Source organism: Melospiza melodia, chromosome 1 (genome assembly GCF_035770615.1).
Source record: "Melospiza melodia melodia isolate bMelMel2 chromosome 1, bMelMel2.pri, whole genome shotgun sequence".
Taxonomy (NCBI): domain Eukaryota; kingdom Metazoa; phylum Chordata; class Aves; order Passeriformes; family Passerellidae; genus Melospiza; species Melospiza melodia.
The window spans coordinates 18,041,943-18,063,667 of NC_086194.1; the positions used below are offsets into that span (position 1 = coordinate 18,041,943).

Here is a 21,725-nt window from a genome sequence, read left to right on the forward strand (position 1 = left end):
TAAAACTTCCCCCATATGTCTTGGTAAATCTTCTACAAATGGAATCAAATTCTGGAATAACAACTTGCATGCAATAACCATGTTTTTTAGGTTACTGTTTAGATTTGACTTTGAAGGTTCAAATCCCTGGTCTTCCAAAGGCTTCTGTTTGGCTTTGGGCAGGTTTAGAGACTTTTCTGGTATACATGAAATAAAATCCCAGGTAGAGCTACCTTAGTGCAGTACTGAATGAGCTTAAGCCTTAACAGCTTGAATTACCAGCAGGTACAGTGATGCACTTATGCAGATGAAGTGATATGTCTAGTCTCTGCATGACCTCATTTTCTTGGTTTTAGAACAAAAATGAGCATATTCTGTTTATGTTGCAAAGTTCAGTAGTTTCAGTAAGAGAAGGTCAGCCTCATGCTTACATTCAATAGAGAGCAGGTATAAGGATGCACTGTCCACTTTACTCCAAAGCAGTAAAGCTCTTACTCAGTATTGTAGCTGCATCCTGGAGTAGCCTAGTCAACATAGAGGTTTGCCATAGGGACAAAGAAGCTGAGCAAAACTGGTTGTTCTCTTGGGTGGTTTGGTAAATTTTAACTGTGTCCCTTGTGGAGTTAATAATTTGATTCAAGTCATAGTTTCTGGCTGCAGTGGAGAAAAACACTATGAAGGGAAGGAAATCTGTAGGTAGTTTCAGGGCTGGTAGTAGTTTCAAGTGTGGAGCATCAGTTTATTGAAGTGGGGTCTGTGCAGGTGATTTTGGTGATTTTATATTGTGCAGTGGTTTTGGTTTTCTTGAAGGCTTCTGCAAAGCTATTTCACATGTAAATACATTTGTGCTTATACTGTGGTGGAAGTGTAGTGGAAGCTATCTGGTATCTTGTGTGTTTGGTGAAGACCAGGTTATTCTTGAAAGCAGAAAGAGTACAAACTTCATTGACACTCCTTCCTATTTTTGCACTAGTGTACTTAGCTGGGGACAGAGGTGGAGTTTTTATTGTCCTCTCCCCATTTGTAGGAAGCAGAGTGGTCATGGGACAACTCATAGTCTTGGATCTGAAAAAGTTCCTATCGGTTGAAAGAGCCAGTATAAGCCAGCCCTTGACAGCTGGTGTCTGTGCAAGGTGCTCTTACCACTTCTGTTAGACTGCTGAGAAGGTTCTTGTATCTTGCATGGAATAATCTCAGACATTTCTTCATTTCTTCAATGCTGAGGAGCAGAAGCATGCTTTCTTTGTCTCCTGTCTCTGATATTTCCACATTGCACTGTAAGGTGAGGACAGAGAATTTCCTATTCCTAACAAGCAATGACAGAACAAGCAGAGAAGGAAAATTTTCAATTTAGCTAAATTAAGATCACATGATATTTTGCTGTTATGCTAGCTACCAACCCTGCAGATGTTTCCTTTCTTTCCAGTTTAAGGATGTAGCTGTTAAGAGGGGAGGCTTTTGCTAATGGTTCTATAAGAAAACAAGGAAGCTGTCAATTTCTCTTTGTTGTTAATGTTTTTCTGACTAAATTTAATGTTATGAACTCCATGTATGTTGTTATGAATAACAAAATTCAAGATACAAACAAAACGCATTGTGAAAATAGTGTGTGAAGTGTTTCATTATATACTTCTTACTCTGTGTCTTAGTGCTGTTGCTGTTGTTTGAAATGGGCTGTTACTCTGTGGCAGTATAAATTATTATCTGAAGCCCACTTAATTAGCTTTGTAAAGAATCTCAATCAATTAGTGTACTTTTTGGATGTGTAGAAGCAAATACATGTACACACACAACACAGTATACTTAATTTTGTGTGTATTTATGTATATAAAACTAAAATAGACATATGCTAGATTAATGAATTGAAATATGCTACACTTGGTACTATCTAGAGTTTAAAGCATTGTTCAAAAGATCCAGCTGTCAGAAATACTGTCTAAGAAAAAACAGAGATTGTGCTGTCTAGAAAAAGAAAAAAGTTACATTAAGTCTAGGCAGCACTTAGTAAGTTGGAATTTTCCTTACTTCAAAGTAGCACAACTCTTTCTGAACTCACCTGGCCTGGGAAGCTGAAAGCTGCTTTCATTCAAGCAAGTATGTCTAGCTAGGTGCAGTTTGCAGAACCACTTGGGGTATTACTGCTTTTAATGCAGAGCCAGGTAAACTGAAAAATTTTCAGTTGAACAGACACATGAAGGGGGCATTTTTGAGATCATCCTTGCTGTAGAAAGCCTTCAGCTTTGCTTTTTGGGTTTTGTGGTGAGACTGACATGAGCACCAACTGCTTTACAGAGCCGCCTTTCATGAGCAGTAGAGTGCAGTAGGCAAGTTTGAGCTGTGTAGTAATAACATGCACACATGGAGGTTTTTACTGTTTATTTTCTGTGTATGCCTTGACCTTTATGAGAACTGAAATCCTTTATCTTGAAAATGCTGTTTCTCCTTTGAATGGGTATGTTTGCTACAATGCTAGTACTACAGAAGTAGGCAGAAAGTACACAGAAACATGTATCCCTCTGTCCTGCTTCCAAGCCAGCTCTGTAGCCTGCATGGTGCTTGACAGAATTTTGTTTCCTTCCCTGTGCCTCCCAGCCATCTGCCATGCTGGCACAGATGCTTGGCTTTTGAAAGGTCGCAGATTTCCCACTTACTTCATGCACTGAGAGTAGTTATGTATTGCCATCTTAGCTGCCTTTCTCCTCACCTGGTCTTGGTTTAAGGATATGGTTTATGTATTTTATTGAATTAAAGTTTTCAGTCTTGAGATGCACTTCAAAGTTTGGTGTCCTCACTAACCTCTGCTGCTGGCAAGCAGCTGCTGCATTTGTTATTGAACTATACCAGCTTCTATTCCATCTGGGTGAGATTCACAGTCCTGAAGGAAAGATAGGTTTGCTCCCAGGGTGATGTCCTAACACGTGTCTGAATTCAGTTTGGTTAGTCCACCAAAAAACACCCAGGCTTAGTGCCATAGTGGTGTGTTAAAGTGATGAGAGGTGAGCTCCTGTGAGGGACACACCTAGACCGTGGTCACTCCATCGGGGGATGCTCCCATCTTTATTGCCTTCCCTTGCTCTGAATTGTCTCACTGTGAGTCTTTGCAAGACCCATGAGGGGCGTAAGAGAGGGAGAGCAGCTCATGGAGACCACCTTGCTGTTATTGGTGGCTGCTTGAGTCCCACCTCACCAACCCAGGTGAGCAGCAAACAGGAGGAATGGCATTGCCTGTCTTCCCCTTAGTCTTATTGTGATCACTAATAATCTGTTCCTGTTTTCCTCTTGTTTGATATTGAACCATAAATTGTAGTGAAAGTCTCCACTTGTAGTCATAAAGGATTTGCATCTTGTTCTAGTGGCAGTTGAATTCTTCAGCTTGTTTGCCTCTATTGCCCTTTCCAGTTAGTGCATCCCATTCAGCTGCAATACAAGAGAAATGTTAGTGTTGGGATGTCTCAGCAAATATGCTGCTCTTCATGCATGCATTACCCTTGCCCAGTAAGAGATATATGGGAACCCCAGTGATTCTGAGTGCTCGTACTTCCCCTGAGTTTGGGAGTTGAAGTCTTCCTCTGGAAACTCTTACTTTTTTCTTTCCCTTCCTCCCCTCAACTTCACAAAGAACTGTAGCATGGAAGAAGAGCTGTGTCCCCAGTTCCAAAACCAGATAGCAGTGACCCCAGAGTGAGGGCCCTGACTAGACCAGCTTTTTCTGTCTCTGTTAATGCTATCTACTGATGGTTTTATGTGTGTGGACTAAGGCTGTGTTTATCTCCATATCTTGTCTTGTGGTGAGTGTGGTTCTGTAGCTGTTTGATCTTTTAGAGCTTTGAGGTTTTGTTTACATCTGCATCTCCAGTTTCAGGTGCTTCATGATGAGGCAGCCTCCTCACATGCTGAGCAATTACCAGCCCTGAGCAACCAAATCCTTCCTGCAGCTTCCTTAAATATGTAGCACTGAAGTGGCCAGGATGGAGACAAAAACCTTCTGTCTCATGCACTGAGGGTCTTGCTACCAGTCAGATCTGTTGAGTGGGATCCATTTCCCTGTGGCCCATTCTGCAAAGAGGAATGGACTGCAGGGAGATGTGGCCCATTAGATGTGAAATGTGGCCCACTTAGAGATGTTTGGGATAGGAAACTCCTCTATGCTTCAGTACATCTGTCTCAAACCACCTGATTTTTCTGTTTGGGGAATGCTCCTGCAGTGTCACTCTGTAGATAAAGACTTTGTCAGTGGAGTGAACCAATTTCACTTCTGTGTATCAGCACGTAGTAAATGTCAGCAGTCACATAAATGTGGTCGAAACTGTTAGGTTGATTGTATTGTGCTGTGAATCTCTATTGCATTTTAGTTGTATGTTGTATGTTCAGCTCATCACTGGATTGAGGGAAATTTACTTTTAAATTAGTGACTTATTTCTGCTTGGCAAAGTTCACTTTGATAGGTGTTGATTACATTCAGCCATGCCCAGGTAATGTTTGTATTTCTAAAAGGTAGACAAGAAAAAGGATGTACTTTTGGATTGAAGTAGGTAGAGCATGTTGGTAGGAACAGTTACTTATTCTTTATTATCTGTCATCAGGTTAAATCTATACATAAATTTAACATTTTTCTTTTTTGTAACCTTGTTGCTTGCTCAGTGTGACGGGTGACACTGGAGTAACATGCAAAAATGAATGCTCCAGTTTGACACTAAAAATACTGAAACATTTGGGAAATTTATTAATTAACTGTGTATGCTAATTTTGACGTTAATAAAGAAGGGACAGCTTTGGTATTATGCATGCACTGCTGCATTCATCTTTGGAATTTGGCTGAGAGTTTTTTAACAAGTCTAGCATGTACAGCTGTTAAATATTCAATTGGTGTTTTTCTCAGGTTTTGTTTTGTTTTTTTTTTGTTTTTTTTTTTTTTTTGCCTCTCTTGCTTTCTGTGGATTCTAGATTTTTTTTTTTTTTATGGTGTCAATTACCATCAGCAATCTTACATTGAGGATTTTTATAGATTTCCTCATATCTCACCCATTTGGCAGACTGATTTCTCACCATCCATGTGGTTTTGGAGAACAATGTTGGTTATACTCTGTAGCCATCTTTCAAGGGCATAAAATGATGAAACACTCCTTTGAGGGAAGGACACTGTTGGTATATATACTGACAGGTTATATTTCCTGCCTTCATTTCTGTCTCTGTCATCCTACCTATTCAGGGTGAGATTACAATTTTTGGTAAACATAAGAGTCAGTCAGAAGTTTAGAGAAACGATTTGGATTTGAGGTTTTCTGTGTTCCAGTTTTGCTGCTGGTCTCTTTGCAGTGAGTAAGAGATGATTGTATTTCCCGAGGCTAAAAATGATGGAACTGATTTGTCTTGAGAAGAGGGCTGTGTTCTGAATACCTGGAAGATGGATTTACTTAATGTCAACTTTGTGTCAGTAATGGAATAACTTCTGTGTAAGATGTTGTTTGTGCATTCTAGTTTGATTTAAAGATACATTAGAAATTACCTCACTACATCTTTAGACTGTTTCAGTACATGATTATGGTGACCCATTTCCCTTCAAATTTTGGGTTATTAGCTTGAGAACTGAAAGAAAGACTCAATTTACACCTTGTGGGAGTGATCCTGCTATTTTACTAAGATAAAATACAGTCTTTGTATGCTCGATATGCCTTCCTGTGCTGCAAAGATGTAGACAATGTATCTCAGAAAAGGTTGTATAATCTTTTATACCGCTGCCTTATAGTCAAGTTTTTTTTCCTACATATTCTCTAGGCTTAGCCAGAAAAGGCTTTATTTCTTTGTTAGCTTTTTAAAGAATCTATTTTCTTGTCACATTAAATAAGGCAAGACTGTCCTAGAAAAGCCTTTTTCTCTGCAGTAGCAGATATTTAACAGGGCAGTTAGCTAAGTGATAGTGACTGAGTACAAAAATGGGGAAAGCAGATGACCCTGTACAAGAAATATCCCTGCTTTCAAGTCAGTCCAGCTATATTAGAGCATTTGGAATATTCTGTCTGTGTCTCAGGAAGATTTTAGGGATTAATAACTATGGTTTTTTCCTCTGGCTTATGTCAGTAGCTACTGAAAAGCCCTAAACATCATATATACGATGGCTGTTGAATCAGTAAAATGGGTAACACCAGCTCATTTTCTGTTCAGCATATATCAGTCTAGCTGAACAGCTGTACCAGGTATCACTTTTCTTGGTAGACAATCTAAAAGTTGAACATTTGTTAAGTGCAGCTGAAGCACGTACTGCTTAGCCCAGGCTGTCTCCATGTTGTGACTGAGGTTACTGATAGGTAAGTCCCATGGATGGTCTGGTGGGGGGGATGTTGTTTGGTTGGTTTGAGAGTTGGGGATTTTTTTGTTTGTTTTTTAAATACAGATGTAGGCTCTGAAAAATGTAATGTGGGAAACCCTGACATCTACAATGAGACTTTTATTTACATAATTGATTTGTGAAGCATTCTGTATGGTAAAAGACACAAACCAAAACAGTCTAAAAAGGTAGCAAATCTGGATGCCAGTCTCATGCCCCATTTCTTTAGGGATAATTTTGAATTTGGGTACTGAACACAAAATAAAGATAGAAATTGATTGCTCATACCAGCTTTAAAAGGGCTTGAATGATTTTTCCAGAATAGATGGTACAATGTATCAATTATTTCTTGTGTTCACAATTTTTCACCTTTTCAGTGTTCAGGCCTGAGACCATACCTGTTTATCTGTTTAGACAATATGACTATTTATAGCTTTGATTGCAGTTGCCTGCAACTGTCACGTAAGGATTTTCAGCTTGTACAGTACTGCACATTGAGATCTGGAAATTGATGAGAAGATTAAAAATCAGAGGGGCTTTAGAGGGCATGCAGGCTGGATGTGCTAGTTTTTTTAGACTGATATAATGGGAAACTATTGCTTTGAGACTTACTTTTAATTTGAAATAATATTATTTACAAACATAATGCTACTTACTGATTTCTTACTGATAATTCTGTTAGTGCATGTTAAGCTGCCAGTGATTCATGTAGTTTTTTGTAATGCCATCTGATTTTTCATGGATGTTTTCATTGCTCAGAAAGAAGGTTAAATACAATATTAAAAACAAAGTTTTCGTTTTACAGTGCATTTAAGCATCTGTTGTATGTCCTTGCAATTGCATAGAACAGGAAATGATGCTTTGAGATACTTTGTGCAGAAACCTTGTACAAAAAATTCCCCAGGGAAATGATGCTTGAATAATTTTTAGTAGCCTGGGATTCTTCAGTCCTTGAACTCGATTGTATGCATTCTGACTTAGATTTTGAGGACTGAATCTATAGAGAAATAAACATACAGGTCTTCAGTAAGGACTATGGCACAATGATCTTTGGTTTGTTAGATCTTAAATGAAAATGAAACATTCATTTCTCATTTCTTGTAATGCAAATGACTCTACCCGAAAGACAGATTCTCTTATGGATATGAGATACTTATGTATTTGTAACTTAATGTTTGATTTGCAGGGAAAACTGTAGGGACTTTGCCTTCAGTAGTGTGTACTTGTCTGTGCTAAACATCATCTGTTTCTTGCTTGCTGTCTTGCATCCTTGTTTTGTTTATGTTTTTAAGAACTTCTCTTGTTCCTTTTTAAAGCTTTTTCTGGCAAGGGATATTCTGATGCGTGTGCTGTGGTTGGAAGTGTCAGAGGGTTACTGAACAGATGTTGATTCTCTTTATAAATCAGATTCTTGCTTGTTTGAAGTGGTGGCTGAAAGTTGCTATTACTGAACATATCTCACATTTATTACTGATACTGCTGGCTTTTTCTGTTACCCTGTTGGCAGAGCTTGCAGGGGGTCCAAGGCTGGCGTGAAGTTCACCTTTCCCTTTTAGTGTGCTCTTTCAAGAAATAATTGACTGTGGGTTTATGAGTAACCTCTAGTTCAGTAACTTGTGAATGCTAAACATTTAAATGAAATTACAAGGAAATTAGGGGTTCTCTTGCTACACTGAAATGCTGAAACTCCTGTTTCTAAAAGTCAGTGAAGTTATCTGTATGGGTCTATTTTGAACTGAGGTTGCAGTACTTCTGTTATGGAAATTATAGTCTTTACTTGTTGCACATACTAAAACTACCTTTTGGCTAATTAAGGAGGGTTTTGTTAGAAAAAAGATGCAAGTATATTGAAGACTTAGATTTTTTCAGTGCTACATTTAAGCTTGCTGGTTACCTATTTGTAACTATGGATATTTGCTTATGGACATTTTTCAATATCTGTGGTTAGATAATTTGATACTTTGCATCATGTCTTGTGTATAAAAATCTGAGAGAAGAAACAAAAGATTGCAGGGGAATATTAAATAGAGGGGTTGCTGTGAGTCACTTGATGGAGGAAATCACTGTCATTTTTTAGAGGCCAGTGATATTTTTCTTACTGGGAGCTATTTCTTTTGCCAGTTTACTAGGATCAAGATGTTCTTCCTGGCTCCAGTTTCTGCATGTGTTCTGAGATTGAAAGCCTGAAAAGCAACATTTATATGTGCAGAACTGATAAAATGCTCTTGTGTTCAGAAGCTGAACAGAATGGTTAGGAACTCCTCAATAACAAACTCCATCCTTAGGCTAAAGGATTATGTAAATTTTACTAATCTTTGCATTGTTTGAACTTTAAGCTCAAGCCTCTCATCTTGGCAGTTCTGCAGTGCTCACTAATTTTTCGTTCATTAGTCATCTAATTGCAGAGTCTTCTCGGTTTCACACTAGCACTTTAAAACATGAATGAAGATGATAGATGAGGACAGACTAGGCTGAGATGGAGTCCTTGATATTTATAACTGTTCTTGCCAGAATCTGCCATTAATTCTTCCAGACTGTTTGGGAGAGCAGGCTGTCAGACTGCTCTGGTTTCTCCATATTTTCTTGTTCCTGAAGCAGCTCCATTTCTTGGCTTGGCTGTAGTGTCCACTTTTATGTTTTTCTCTTGCTGAAAACAGGGTTGTTGGAGGTAGGGAGGCTGGTTTTTGGAGCACTTGCTGCTAGTGTTTGCTGGTTCTCCCTGTTGGACAAAAGCAAGATGTGGGTTTCTGAGGACAGACTGTAGCGTCTGTGGACAAATGTGTTGTGTTTTACATACCTGAATGCAAAATGTTATTCTGGTGGATTAACTCTCATTAAGGTGCTGCAGTATTTTCCTTGTAGTAATGTGTTGGTCTCCTTGTGATTAGAGTGGAAATGCTCTGTTCTCTGTAGATGTTGGTTGGAGCTGGCTGAGTCCACCTTGCCAACTAGCACTGCAGTTTGAGATTCCAGCTCTAAGACTGAAGCAAAAGAGATTATTTTGGAGTAAGACAGGGAGAAACTGAGCAGTAAATTCTGGCACTGATCAGCCAGTTGCTGAGCCACAGCAGCAGAGCTACTGGAGGACAAGAAGACTATTATTTCTGTTTGAATACCCTTTGAATAGGCTATAGGCTCTGGTATCTAAATTTGTTTCACGCATCGTTGAACTAGAATCTTTAGAGGAGGGTCATAGAATTTTGCATGCTTTCTTTGTGTCTCCTGCCTTTGAGTGCTGGTGTGGCACTCACTTGGAAAGTTGAAATGAAAGATTTTATATAAGGCTGAGAAAGTAGATATTTTAATATGTTGCTTGAGTCATAGGTATATAAAATTACCCATAAGGAAAAAACCCACCCAAGATTGCTTATTTGAGAGGAAGGATTGCAGTAGGATTGTAAAAGGAAAGGGGATTTTTTTTACTTTTGTGTTTAGAATTCGCATACTGAAATGTTTGGAGACAATAGCTGAGGGTGGAAGAAACAAAGGTGAAGTAATAGATATGACTAGAGAAAAATGTCTCTGGAATCTAACCAATTGCATGTTCTGTTTTACTTGTCTTAAATGAGGAGATAGTAGTCAAGAAAATCATCCCTGAATTGTGTGGGAAGGATAAATTTGTTTTGTACTTGTGTATGTGAGATATGTACAGCCAGAAATGGGGTCCCGGAAGTCACATGTTTATCTCTAAATAGAAGGCAAATAAAACATGCAAGCTGTATGCATTTCTTATGGTTCCTTCAAGTCTTTCACTGTTGAATGCTGATTTTTTAAATATCTAACCTCATTTAAAATTTAAGTGTCATTCTATGTGCAGTATGACTAGAGATGCAATGGTGTAAAGGGTGCTGCTTTAGCATACACATTTGAAAATACTACTGATCTTCAGGTTGTTTTGGTTATGGGGGGAGAAATTCTATTTTCTAGTGTACAGGCATGTCTGGGAATTCTTGCTCTTGTTTTCTTTTTATTTTTCAATGATCCAAATTAAAACTCCTCTATCTTTTTCTCTTTTAGGCATCAAAAAATAAAGATGGAAAAGAGCAGAGTGAAGCTATATCACCATCAGAGGAGGAAGAAACTTTCTCTTGGCCTGGTCCTAAAACTGTCGTGCTAAGGAGGACATCTCAGGGTTTTGGCTTCACCTTAAGACACTTCATAGTTTACCCTCCAGAATCTGCAGTTCAGTTTTCTTTTAAAGTAAGTGGAATTAATAATGAAGCCCTTTATATAAAGCCTTGTACCTTTTAGGGTCATAAATCCCACTTACTTGAAAGTAAATGTGTTTATAGATCTGTCTTACCCAGATGAGAGATCCCTTGTAAGGTGGGTGGTTCATGACACTGTTTAATAGTTTTTGCTGATCTGTTCCAATAAAATGGAATTGACTGAGTTTGTTAGTCAAAAATAATTGTATCATGGATAGGAACAGTGGTCATTGCAGAACAGGTAAGTATTTCTCTGTAGATTGTTTTTGCCCAAAGCCACTGTCATTACTTAGTCTGTTGTAAGTTTTGTTCACTTCAGAACAGGTAGTTCTGAAGAGCTACCTATTCTGAAGTGTAGACTTGAAGGGTAGGGTTTGGGTTTTTTTGCTGTTGTTATTCCCCTCCCCAGTTGAAGTTTGTCACACCATCACATTAAGAGATAAAGAAGAATGTTTACCTTGGTTTCTGAGTATCCTAAACTCAGTTGTACATTAGAAAGACAGATTATGTTTCAGTGTTACATTCTTTCTGCTGAAAAGAGGACATGCAGTTGAGATGAATATAAACAAGATATATACTGGCCTACATTAAAAGACAACTTTCTTAATGTATTTTACATTTTTTAAAATTTAAAGCAAGAATATCTGAATGTTAAGTAGCTAATTGGTCTTCCTTTCTCAAAGCATGTACATGTTCTTTTTTGTGACTGGAGCTTTTGAAAGTTGCTGTAATATGGGGTGTTGAGAAAAAGTCCATTTAATAATGAGAGGAATTTGAAAATTGAGAGAGGCTGTTTCTTAGTGAGTTCAGATAGCATTTGCTCATTTTAAAGGCATCAAGTGTAGTAGTTTTCATGAGCCATGCTACCCCTCAGTTTTGCTTTTGCTTTTCCAGTCAGGCAGAAGAATAAGTTCTTACCAAGCTGGGGAAGGGGTGATGACACTTTCTGGAAAGAGCATGAGGTCAATTGACTCATGTGTCTCTGCAGGTGTCTTTCAGTAAAGTTTTCTGTCTTTGCTTGCCCTTGGTGGCTGTAAGATTTCTTTTGAAGTAGAAAAAGCTTTGCAGAAGAAAGTTGGCACATTTTTCCAATTTACCTCAGCTATTCAGCCTTTGCTTAAATGCTCAAAGTTTTTTCCTTGACAAGGAGTCACTGAAGTTACATGGAAGTGAAACTGTTAGCAGTGTCAGGTGTTTCCAGCATTTCTGTCATTGAGCACAGGTAATAGCAGTCTCTGGTTGAATTCAGTGTGAAACAGAGGAAGGAGGGTGGGGAAGCCTTAGCCTTGAGCAGAACAAATGACATGTACTTGTTAGCATCTCTCAACAAGAGCCCCCGTTTGTGCAGGGGGTGAAAATAAACAGCATAAGCAGGATTAGCCTCCTTAACTAAGAATTGACTGGGATATGTTCTGGAAAAAAGCCATCACTAGATGTCTCTGAGGGAGTCAATATGTTTTTCACATGCAAAAGGAGACAGGCACAAGGGAAGGACATTAAAAAAATTAAATATCAGTCCTTTCTAGTTCATATCTGATGGTTTGAGAGACTCAAGCAGTTACTAGTGAGCCCAGCACCTTGTCTTGAAGCTCTTAACTCCCTATTTTTCTGCAATAGAGATCTTCATGCCTTCTTAATTTTTTCTCTATTTCTTCTCTGACATGTTTGAATCTGGTTCATTCATTCCTATTTCTGTCTGATTTTGAAAACGGAATAATGAAATGATTGGATACTGTAACACCTTTATTCATGGATTCAGTTACATATAAAGAGGGTAAGGATCATTTGGACCGAGCCCTTTTCCTGAATGGTTATATTAACCTGAATGGTTGTATTCTCTTCTCTTCCTTTTAATGTCCATGAGGTGAAGCAAAAAAAAGTACAGATGTTACTATTTACGAGTATTCATATGATCGCTTTTGTAGAAATGTATGTACCTGAGTTATGGTGCAAAAGAATGAAATTCACCTATTGTCATCCTGATCCTAATATGAGGCAAATCTGATTTCTCAGCTGTTAAGTAGGATCTTTGATCAGATAAGGTCACCAGCTAATTACAGTCTCTGTCATTGATTGTAAGCTCAAGTATCAGTCCTCTCTCTTTCCTCATTGATCAAAATTGTAAGTGCCTCAGGAGTCACAGATGTTTCACTTTGCACTCCTCAAAGGGAGTATAATAACAATGAATATTATTTGGCTTTCTGTAGTAGCCTTGTCCCCCCTTCACACCTGAGGCTGCAGCCACTGCTGATATAAGACAGAGATGACAGCTGGATGTTGAAGATGCCCTTTACATAACAGCTGGAGTCTCTCAATCCTTGACCTGTTTCCCAGAGCCACAGCCCCTTTGTTATCACAAGTGTCAGTGGGATGCTGGTGCTTTCCCTCTAGATCAGTGCAGAAGTCTCTATTGTTTACCTGAGGGTAAAAAGCATTTTACCTTCTTTATTTTAGTGTTTGTTAATTCCTCCCTGCCCCTTCCCCCCAAGGTAAGCTTGCTCTCTTAAATTTTACTACAATTCGACATAAACTAGTAGAGGTAGTGAAAAGAGAGAAAAATATCTAAAAGTGCTTTTGAACAATGTTTCCACATTCTTGAGGATATATATATGTTTTTGATTTTTTAGTACAGACTGTAGGTTCCCATTCAGAAATACTCATGAAAGTGTCTCCATTCAAAGTTCTGCTCCTGTTGCTTGTGTTTTCCATGTTTGAAAAAGCTGTTAATGAGTCAGGTGGAATCCTGTGGGAAGAGGAGGACAAGATTCTTCACAAGGGGCAACAGTAGCATCTCAAGAACATAGAGCATAATATTCTTAGCCTGCAGGGTGTGGTAAAGATCACACCACAGCTGCATATTCCATGGGAATTGGAAAATAAGCTTTCTGTATGCTGGAGGATGCTGCTGCTTGGAAAGCCACTGAGGTGAATTTTCTTGCAAGCAAAGAACTGCCTGCCAGAGGATATATTTGAGTGGAGAAGAGTGGGCATTACTTCATAAAATGTATAATCTGTTCTCTAGTTAGGTGTGTTGGAGGTGATCAGCTTTTAAATTTTGAGAGGTTCAGTGTTCTAGTTGTTAGTCTAATAAAACCTTTGCTCAGTTGTAAAGCCTTTTTGTTTATTGTCTGAAGAATTCAGTGCAAGGAAGGAGATCTAGGCAGATCTGCCTCTAAGATGTGGCTGACTGCTCTGAGTCCCAAAACACTCTTGTCTTGATTACATAAACTCCTTGTAGGACTTCAGGTGATTTTTTTTTTTTTATTGTGACACCCTTTCCCCATGTGAAAATGATTGGTTATGATCAATTCAGGGAAGTGAATCTGCTTATTTTAAAATGGAATGCTTTTATGTTGCATTTTGATTGTTTATATTTTTGTTATATGTGTATATGTATATATATATACACATAATATTTTAATATCTAATTCATTTAGCATTCCATATGTATGTAGTGGTGCAGGTCTCGGTCCAATTCAGGGTATTTTGCTAAGTTCTACTATCTTTTCATGATTCCTGCACAAAACAACTATATAAGTAGAAATCAAGGGTCTCTTTCTCACTGTAATTGGCCTTAATTAACTAACTTTTAAACACTGTGATAGGTTAGGGAAAAAACTGTTGTCTGGTCAGTCTCTTGGGAGGGACAGCCCTGTGTGAAAAATGACCTTGGAAACTGAGGGTGTAATTTGACACACTTCATTTTGGCAGAAGTACTTGACCATGCTTCTGTGGGGACATACACCAAACTGGGAATAGCTGCACATTCAGGAATGACCCATTTATGTATTGTGCTTGCCTCCTTTCCCTTAAGAAAATTAATATGGAATGTGTGGAAGATTTCTTAAGCTAGCATTGCAAAAAGCAAGTGTTGCATAACGCCTTTAACATCAGGTGTTCATTAGGATTTGTTAGAAGCTCAGTTTCTGCATGTGATGTTTGTTCTCCCAAGTTCATTTGCCTGAGAAGCAAGTAAGTGATAAATTCTTCTCCTCAGGTATGGATGCGGCATATACTGACATCTTGTCTCGTGTAAGGGGTGAATGTAGGAGGAAAAGCTGGTTTCAAAACACTTGTGTTATAAAGCCTTCATTCCATTTTTCAAAGACTGATCTCATTGGCTTGATACCATGTAAAAATAATGTTTGCAGCTGTTTTTGGTAACAGAACTTTGCATGACCAGTGACAAAACTGACAAAACCCACTGCAGTATTTAATAAATTATGGTATTTCTACATTGGCTAAATTTTCTCTTAAAAAATATTTGTTATATAGCATCAAACCAAGTAGCCTCCCAAACATGTAACTCAGATTTTTCAGGTTATGAGTTCTAATGTGTCAAGTCCTAAAGATGTCTTTTCACTTGACAGATAGGGCCACAACTCAGTATGTGCAGAAGTTACCCATGTCTAATTCTAGGCTGCTGATTGTAGTTCAAAACCAGCTGACTGTTACAGAGCTTCAAGAATAAGCAGTCGTGGTACTTACCTTCTAGTGTGCCATTTTTACCAAAGTATAGAGCAGACAGGACTGTCCAACTTGGAGATACACTGTTGGGGCAGCAATAACATTATCATGGCTTTTTAAAAGTAGAATATATGCTAGATTTTTGTTAACTCTGTATTTTGGTTTTGGGAGAGTTCTTTTACTCTTTATTTCTTTGTCTCTTTAAGTTATCTTTCAAGTATCTTTCAAAGCTCCAGCAGAACTTTGTATTGTTGTAAGAAATTTCTTGCTCCTAGGACAGACTTGTCTTTTCCTCACCATTATATAGTGGTCATATCTGCATCATTTTCCTGTCATTCTTCAAGACTTTCTCTCTTGAATGGATTGCTCAGGTCAGTGTGTAGTTGATTTGAGCTTATATAATTTGAAAAACATAGTGATTTTGCTTTAAATACAAAATAACTAGAAAATTTGAGTTAGTCCATCTAAAAGTAGGAGGAATTATCCAGGTGAAAATTATTTCTAAAATTGCTCCTTCTTTCCTTCAGGACAAAGCTGTTCTAATTAGCTGAGTAGTTAGAAATATTTTTGAAATACTGCCTATTAGTCTCAGAAATTGTATTTGATTAAGTATTTATTACTCTATGAAGTTTAGAAAGCAAGCAGGTGTTTACCGTGTTAGGTAATTTTGCTTCTTAAGTGGTAGAACTTTAAACAAGGTTAACCGTGGTGATCTTCATACCAAAATGTTGACAAGAAGGTAACATAAGTAATATTTTTTTTTTTTTTTTTTAGTTTAAGCATGCCATTTTCCTCCAGTACTTTCCAGTTGTGTGATTTTTGGGATCAGTGAGCAGAAGGAGACTCTTCAAGGTTGTTACTAAATAGTGTTTGGGGTACATGTTTTCCTCTAGTAGCAGTAGTAGTACTGAAGGCAAAACAAACTTGTATGGTTCAAATTTCAGGAACCATATTCAGACATTGCTTACAAAATATTTTGTATCTCTTGCATATGCAGCTTGAATGGTGAGGTGATTAAAGTGTAACCTTTCCTGCCTGGCTTTCAGGGTGAAATATGCTTGCAACAGCACAGAGTGCAGTATGAGGCTTCATGGAAGTATTTCATGGGGTTTAGTACATTTGTTTTCAAATAATCCTGTTCGTGTTGTTTCTGTGGGAATGTTTCATAGGATTGTGATTAGCTGTCTTTAAAATAGCTATTACTCTACATTCTCAAAATAAGAGCCTTAATTCTCTAAGTTAAACAGTTGTAGAGAAAGTAGGAGGTACCAAAATACAGACTTTACCTGTACAAGTTCACTTCAAGTCTTTGTATCTTAGAGCTGCCTATGCATTTTTTCCATTTATTGAATTTTTAATATGCACTCTTTCTTCCTCTTTAGGATGAAGAGAATGGGAATAGACAAGGTATGTCTTGTTTTTACTGTCTTACAGATCCAGTATATTGAATGCTTCAACTGTGTAATGGACTTGAATTGTTACCTAAGAGCTTGAAATTTACAATCACTTCAGTGTGAACATCAAGCTCATTGATCAGTCACTTAATTCTAGGTTATGCCAGTCAGCTCCCCTCCATTTTCATAGCTTTCTCCTTCTCACATTGCCTTTATCTTCTTTCTTTCTTAATTCACTCATGAACTTATTTTTTTATAAATTTATGCTAAATCTCCATCCCAGTTAATTGAAGTTTCTCTTTGATATTTAGCTGTTTTCTCATCCATGCTTCCTTTTTGCTGATATCTTACTTTTCCTTTAAAAGAGTGAAAAACATGTTGATTTAAGGAAGATGGTTTCCAGCTTGGGAGCCCATTCCCACTTTGTTTCCCCAGTCTGTCATGATGGTGAGGTACAGGGGCAGTGGGATTTTGTGCATTGGGTTCCCCTGGTGCTCTGCCTGCCAGAGCAGTGCAGCTGGCTGGGGGACAGCATGGGCTGACTGCTGCTTCTGGTGGTGGCTTCTCATTTCTAGCAAAGCATGGGAGCTGCTTCCAGTGTGCCTTTAAGTACCTCCTTTAGTTGGAAGACAAAGAATATATGTGAATTCCTGTTTCCATTTACTTTGTGTAGTTGTGATATATTAGAAGCATTCTGGGAAATACTAATTTATTTGAACTTTCTTACTTTTCTCTTGGAAGCAGATGGATTCATACATTTCATCCTCCTAGTTTAACTCAGCTGTCATCACCTGTGTGTTAAGCAGTGAAAAGTTAATCTCTTCCTACTTCTTATCACTCCCTAAACATGAAGCATCCTTTATCTGTTTTGACTTAGGAAAAGGCAGGTTCCTTTAGGAAAGGAAGGGAATTGATCTTTTGTGCCAAACCAGTATGGAAGACACCACTTGTGGCCTAGAGAAAAAAGTTCTGTGGTGTTCTTATTCTTGCAGGGAGAGCTCAGGCAGCTAAAGATGTAATGTAGGTCTGTTTATCTAAAATGTTATCTGAGAGGTATTTTTCAGTAGAGAAACAGCAGTGAACAAATCCTTGGTTCACCATGAGACCTGTCAAGGTGGAAACAAGATTACTTTCTGGAAATTTTTATGTAACTTCTAATCCCATGAATCATAGCTCAACTATTGCTTATTTATAGCACCATGGTATGTTGTATGCCTTGAAATACAGATCAGAGGGCACAAATGCCCTGAAAGTTAACAGAATTCTCATGAAGGAGAGAAGGTTGGACTTGTCCCGCTGGAAAGAGAAGATACAACTGTGTGGCAGAGGATGTAGATGCCAATAAAAAATAACCTGCCAGTTTTGTGTATTAAACCTTTAAAAGCAAAAGGGGACGAAGTGTGTTAGACACTTTTCTCCAGCATTTGACATGATCTTTGGGGGTTATAGGGTGGATGAAACTCTTTACATTGCTGCAGGTTGCCTGTTCCCAAATAAGGGGAGCAGGCAGCTTGTGCGGAGAGAGTGAGCAAAACTGCAGGTGTCATTTCACATGTTGGCAGCAGCGATGTTTGTGCAGCAGCAGCAGCAGCAGCAGGAGGGGCAGGAGCTCCGTGCCGGTTATCCCGGGATTGCCGGAGCGCTCCGCAGCCGAGCTCGGCCCCGAACGGCTCCGCTGGGAACGGCGCGCCCGGGGCGGGCGCTGCAGCCACCTGGCGGCCGGTCCCTGCATTGCAGCCAGATTGGGAAACGGGCTCTGTGAAACCCTGCCGAAATTAGCTGGAAACACCCTACTGAGAAACACGTCACTTTTCAAGTTTGTACGTGATAATTCTCTTAATTCGCTTGATCTTTCCTCTCTGAAAGACTAAGCTAAGGGGATCCAAGCATTTTGTTTTTGTGAAGCAGTGTGTGCCAGTACAGAAGTGTCGTTTTTTTTGTGTCAGTTTTCAGTGAAAATTTATAATTACCCGCCCTGTATGCTTTGCCCTTGTCATAGATTAAGCTTGCCTGTTAAAAAGGAGGGTTTCATACCAAATTCAGCATTTATATATTTGATTAGGTGAGTGTGGATTAAAGCATCTCTATTGCTATTGCCTTTCATTGCGACCACTTGAATATTTTTCCAAAGGATCAAAGCACCTAATTAAGTCTAGAGGGCAGAAGATAAAAGCATGTACCCTGTTTGATGTATTCTAACAGTGAAAGAAATGTTTTTTATATTTTTTAGGGTCTGGTATAGAATTTTAATATTTAGTTAGTTCAAGCTCCTGGCTTGCATTAATCTTCCTTTTGGTAAGCAGTAAAGTTTCAAAGCATTTATAATGGAAGGTTATGCCAATTTGTCCAGGAGAGCTCTTAAATAGGAGTGACACCAGAGGGAGATGATGGCCTAAAAGCAGGTTTGGGTTGTCAGGCAAAGGAGTTAGGTGTCTCCTGGTCACAGCATCCTCATGGTCAACAGCAGGGACGGAAGGGGGCCACCTCAGCTGTGCACATGAACAAGAGAGAGCCTACAGGACAACAGCATGGAGCTCTCGTGCCTTTTTCAGGAGCTGGCTGAAGTCCCTGCACACCCACCCAGAGGGTGGTGCAATCTCCCACAGGAGAGGGCCAGGGTGCTGCAGGGGCTGAGCAGAGACACTTGGGGAAGAACAGGCTGGGAGACCACAGGGCTTGAGTTGCCTTTGTGGTGCAGTTGTGAGGACAGCAGGGATGCATGGAGCTCTGGCTTGGGGTGAGGAGCTGGCTTAGAGCCTGTGGCCAGGGTCTGTGGCAGTGTCTTGGTGGGTGTCTGCTGCTGCCCTCCCATGGAAGAAGTAGCCAAGGCTTTCTTCAGACAAGCCATGGAGGCTTCAAATATGCACATGCTGCTTCTTGAGGGAGACTTTAGCTAGCACCCTGTTATCTTCTGGAAGGGCATCAAAACAGATTTACCCCAAATATTTTGTTATTTTTTAAGGTTATTAGTTCTTTTCGTACTTTCACTGCTCCAGGTTGTTGATCTTAAGCCAAGAAGTTGAAAGGCTTCTCTAACTGGGTGCATTTTATCAGAAGATACAGATTTTCCACTGTGGATTCATTGGTCACTGATTGGAAACTTTTATCAGCATATACTGCTTTCCAGGGAATCTGTTATACTGACCAGCCTGTATTACCTATTTCTTGGAGTTGTTATTCCCAGAAATAACTTGAAGTATTTATTTTGTGTGTTTTGAGGGTGTCTTGCTATCAGTTTGCCATTCTTCCTATTTTCTGGAGTTGCTCTGTTTCAATACTCAGTTATTTATTTAAGTGGTACCTCACAGGTAGAAGTCTTCCAGGAGAGCATTTCAGGAATATTTGGAGCCAGACTGAAAAATACCTATGCGTATTAAAAACCTAGCATTCTTATTAAAAACTTGCACCTCATTAGGTATATCAAGACCTAATGAGTGGAGCTGGAGGAAAAGTTCATGCCATTTGATATGATTGTGCATTTAATATGATTCCATATCTTCTTGTCCTTCAAACATTATTTAAGTTGTAAATGCCAAAACACAGGTTTTGTACATATGAAAGTAGTTTCTTGTAAATTGTCCTAAAACATGTTTTCCTTTAAAAAGTTTTGGCTTGGTGATTGTGATTAAAGTGAACAGGGATGAGCATAAAGAAATAGAATGAAAGAAATTTTATTTTTCAATAGAACAAAGCTATTTTGTGTCTAACATAGTATCTGGGGATCCAATATCATTATAATCCAGTATCTTTTTTTCTTAATAGTATGATCTTGCTTTTTGTGCTTTTATCTACATTTCTATGTAGAAGTACCTGTAGCAACTAGGAGCTCCTTTTTCCATAAAAATTAAAGTCAACCTTAGGTACATTATTCAGTGTATTTTTCTATAGAGTCCCAGTGTGTGCTTGTTAATGAGACCTTAGACATGTTTTCACTGAGAAGTCTAGAACATTAGATTTTATCCCCAGGCTTTTTTTTTTTTTTTTAATGTGCCTAAATATGTATAAAAGTTTCTACCCTTCAGTTGTCTGTGCTAAATAGTTCCAATTCATTACCTGTCCTTCTTCAGCTCTGTGCAAATCTGCTCTGGCAGGGTAGAGCCTTTGAGAGAAGGGTGGAAAAAACACAGGAAAAGGATTTTTTCCTGCATTACTGCTGCTTACATAAGGCCTGGAGTTTTTAATATTTCATTTCTTTTAACAGACTGTTGATTTCTGTACTGTAGTTTGTGTTCTCCCAGGATTTAATTTAATCCCACGTTTTTTAACATCCTGGTCTATCGGCTCAGTCTGTTATGAAATAAACATACTGTGCCTGTGATGGTGGGAAGAAGGTAGGTAAGAACAAGAGGATGAATGTGAAAGCAAATATGTGGAAAGGTCATAGATGGCTGGACTGTGAGGGTCCAAGGCATATGGTAGTAGAACTAGGAGTAAAAGACAAGAGGTGTTTAAGAGTAATGCTTCAGGATAGTGGGACAGTAAATTGCCCTTTTTTGTGGATTTTTGATCCAAGTTAATTTTTTAACACCTAAGTGTTGAGAATGCTAAAAGAAGGCTCACAGTTTTCCACTGAGACCAGAGCCTGATGATTCCTTGTTCCCTTATAGTACATCCAGAATGTCTAATGGACTCTCTTCCAGCTTGTCACATGTATAATGTTTCTCAGTGGTTTCTGTTGAGTTCAAATCATCTTTGACTTTGAATAAAAACATGAAGTGTAGTTCCCAAGGATTTAAGGGAGAGTTCATAGATTGACCACTCTAGATAAAAATTGTATTGCTCTATGCTTATCTAATGACTGTAGTAAATCCTCTAGACTAATCATAGATTAAATTTTAAACTTAAAAAGGTTTCATTTGAGAGAATTGAATGAAGTCCTAGTAATGGCAAATAATGCAATGAGAAAACAGTTTTGGAGAGTTTGTAACTAAGCTGAACCTGTGTTACATATTTTCCGTAACATTGCCAAATTATTTTCTCATCTTCTCCCCCTACCTTGGCACGTAGATAGGGTTGAGGTTGTATTAGTCAAATGGTTTACAGAAAAGTAAGCGAAAGAAGAAATACCATTTTGGAGTTGCCTAATCAAAATGCCAGAGGTGCTTTGAGAAATAAGTATGTATTTTTCCTGTGTTAGAGAGTTGAATGCCAAGTGTTTTTCTGCTAAATGACTCAACAGCACTAATTTACTTATCACATTCTTTCAGGGGCTCATCCCTGGCACTGTGTTTCAGCCAGTGTTTTTCGGTTGAGTTGCTTTGAGCTTGACAGTTGGTGAAATAAGCTCTGTTGGGACTGGGTTGAGACCTTTGGGCTCCTTTTCCAGAGTGGATTGCTAGTGGAGAAATGCTT

At 38.7% G+C, this 21,725-nt stretch overlaps 1 protein-coding gene across 5 annotated transcripts in view; it reads left to right on the forward strand.

The window, feature by feature from the left end:
- Positions 1-21,725, forward strand: part of ARHGAP21 (Rho GTPase activating protein 21) — a 112,060-nt gene that overhangs the window by 34,983 nt on the left and 55,352 nt on the right. For 4 of the 5 annotated variants that reach the window (XM_063149816.1, XM_063149832.1, XM_063149831.1 and 1 more), the window contains 2 exons: positions 10,322-10,504; positions 16,362-16,386. In XM_063149816.1, coding sequence (XP_063005886.1) covers positions 10,322-10,504; positions 16,362-16,386 — 208 coding nt within the window. Of the gene's footprint in view, positions 1-10,321; positions 10,505-16,361; positions 16,387-21,725 lie in introns of those variants that run through there. The other variant, XM_063149840.1, reaches the window with a different exon arrangement.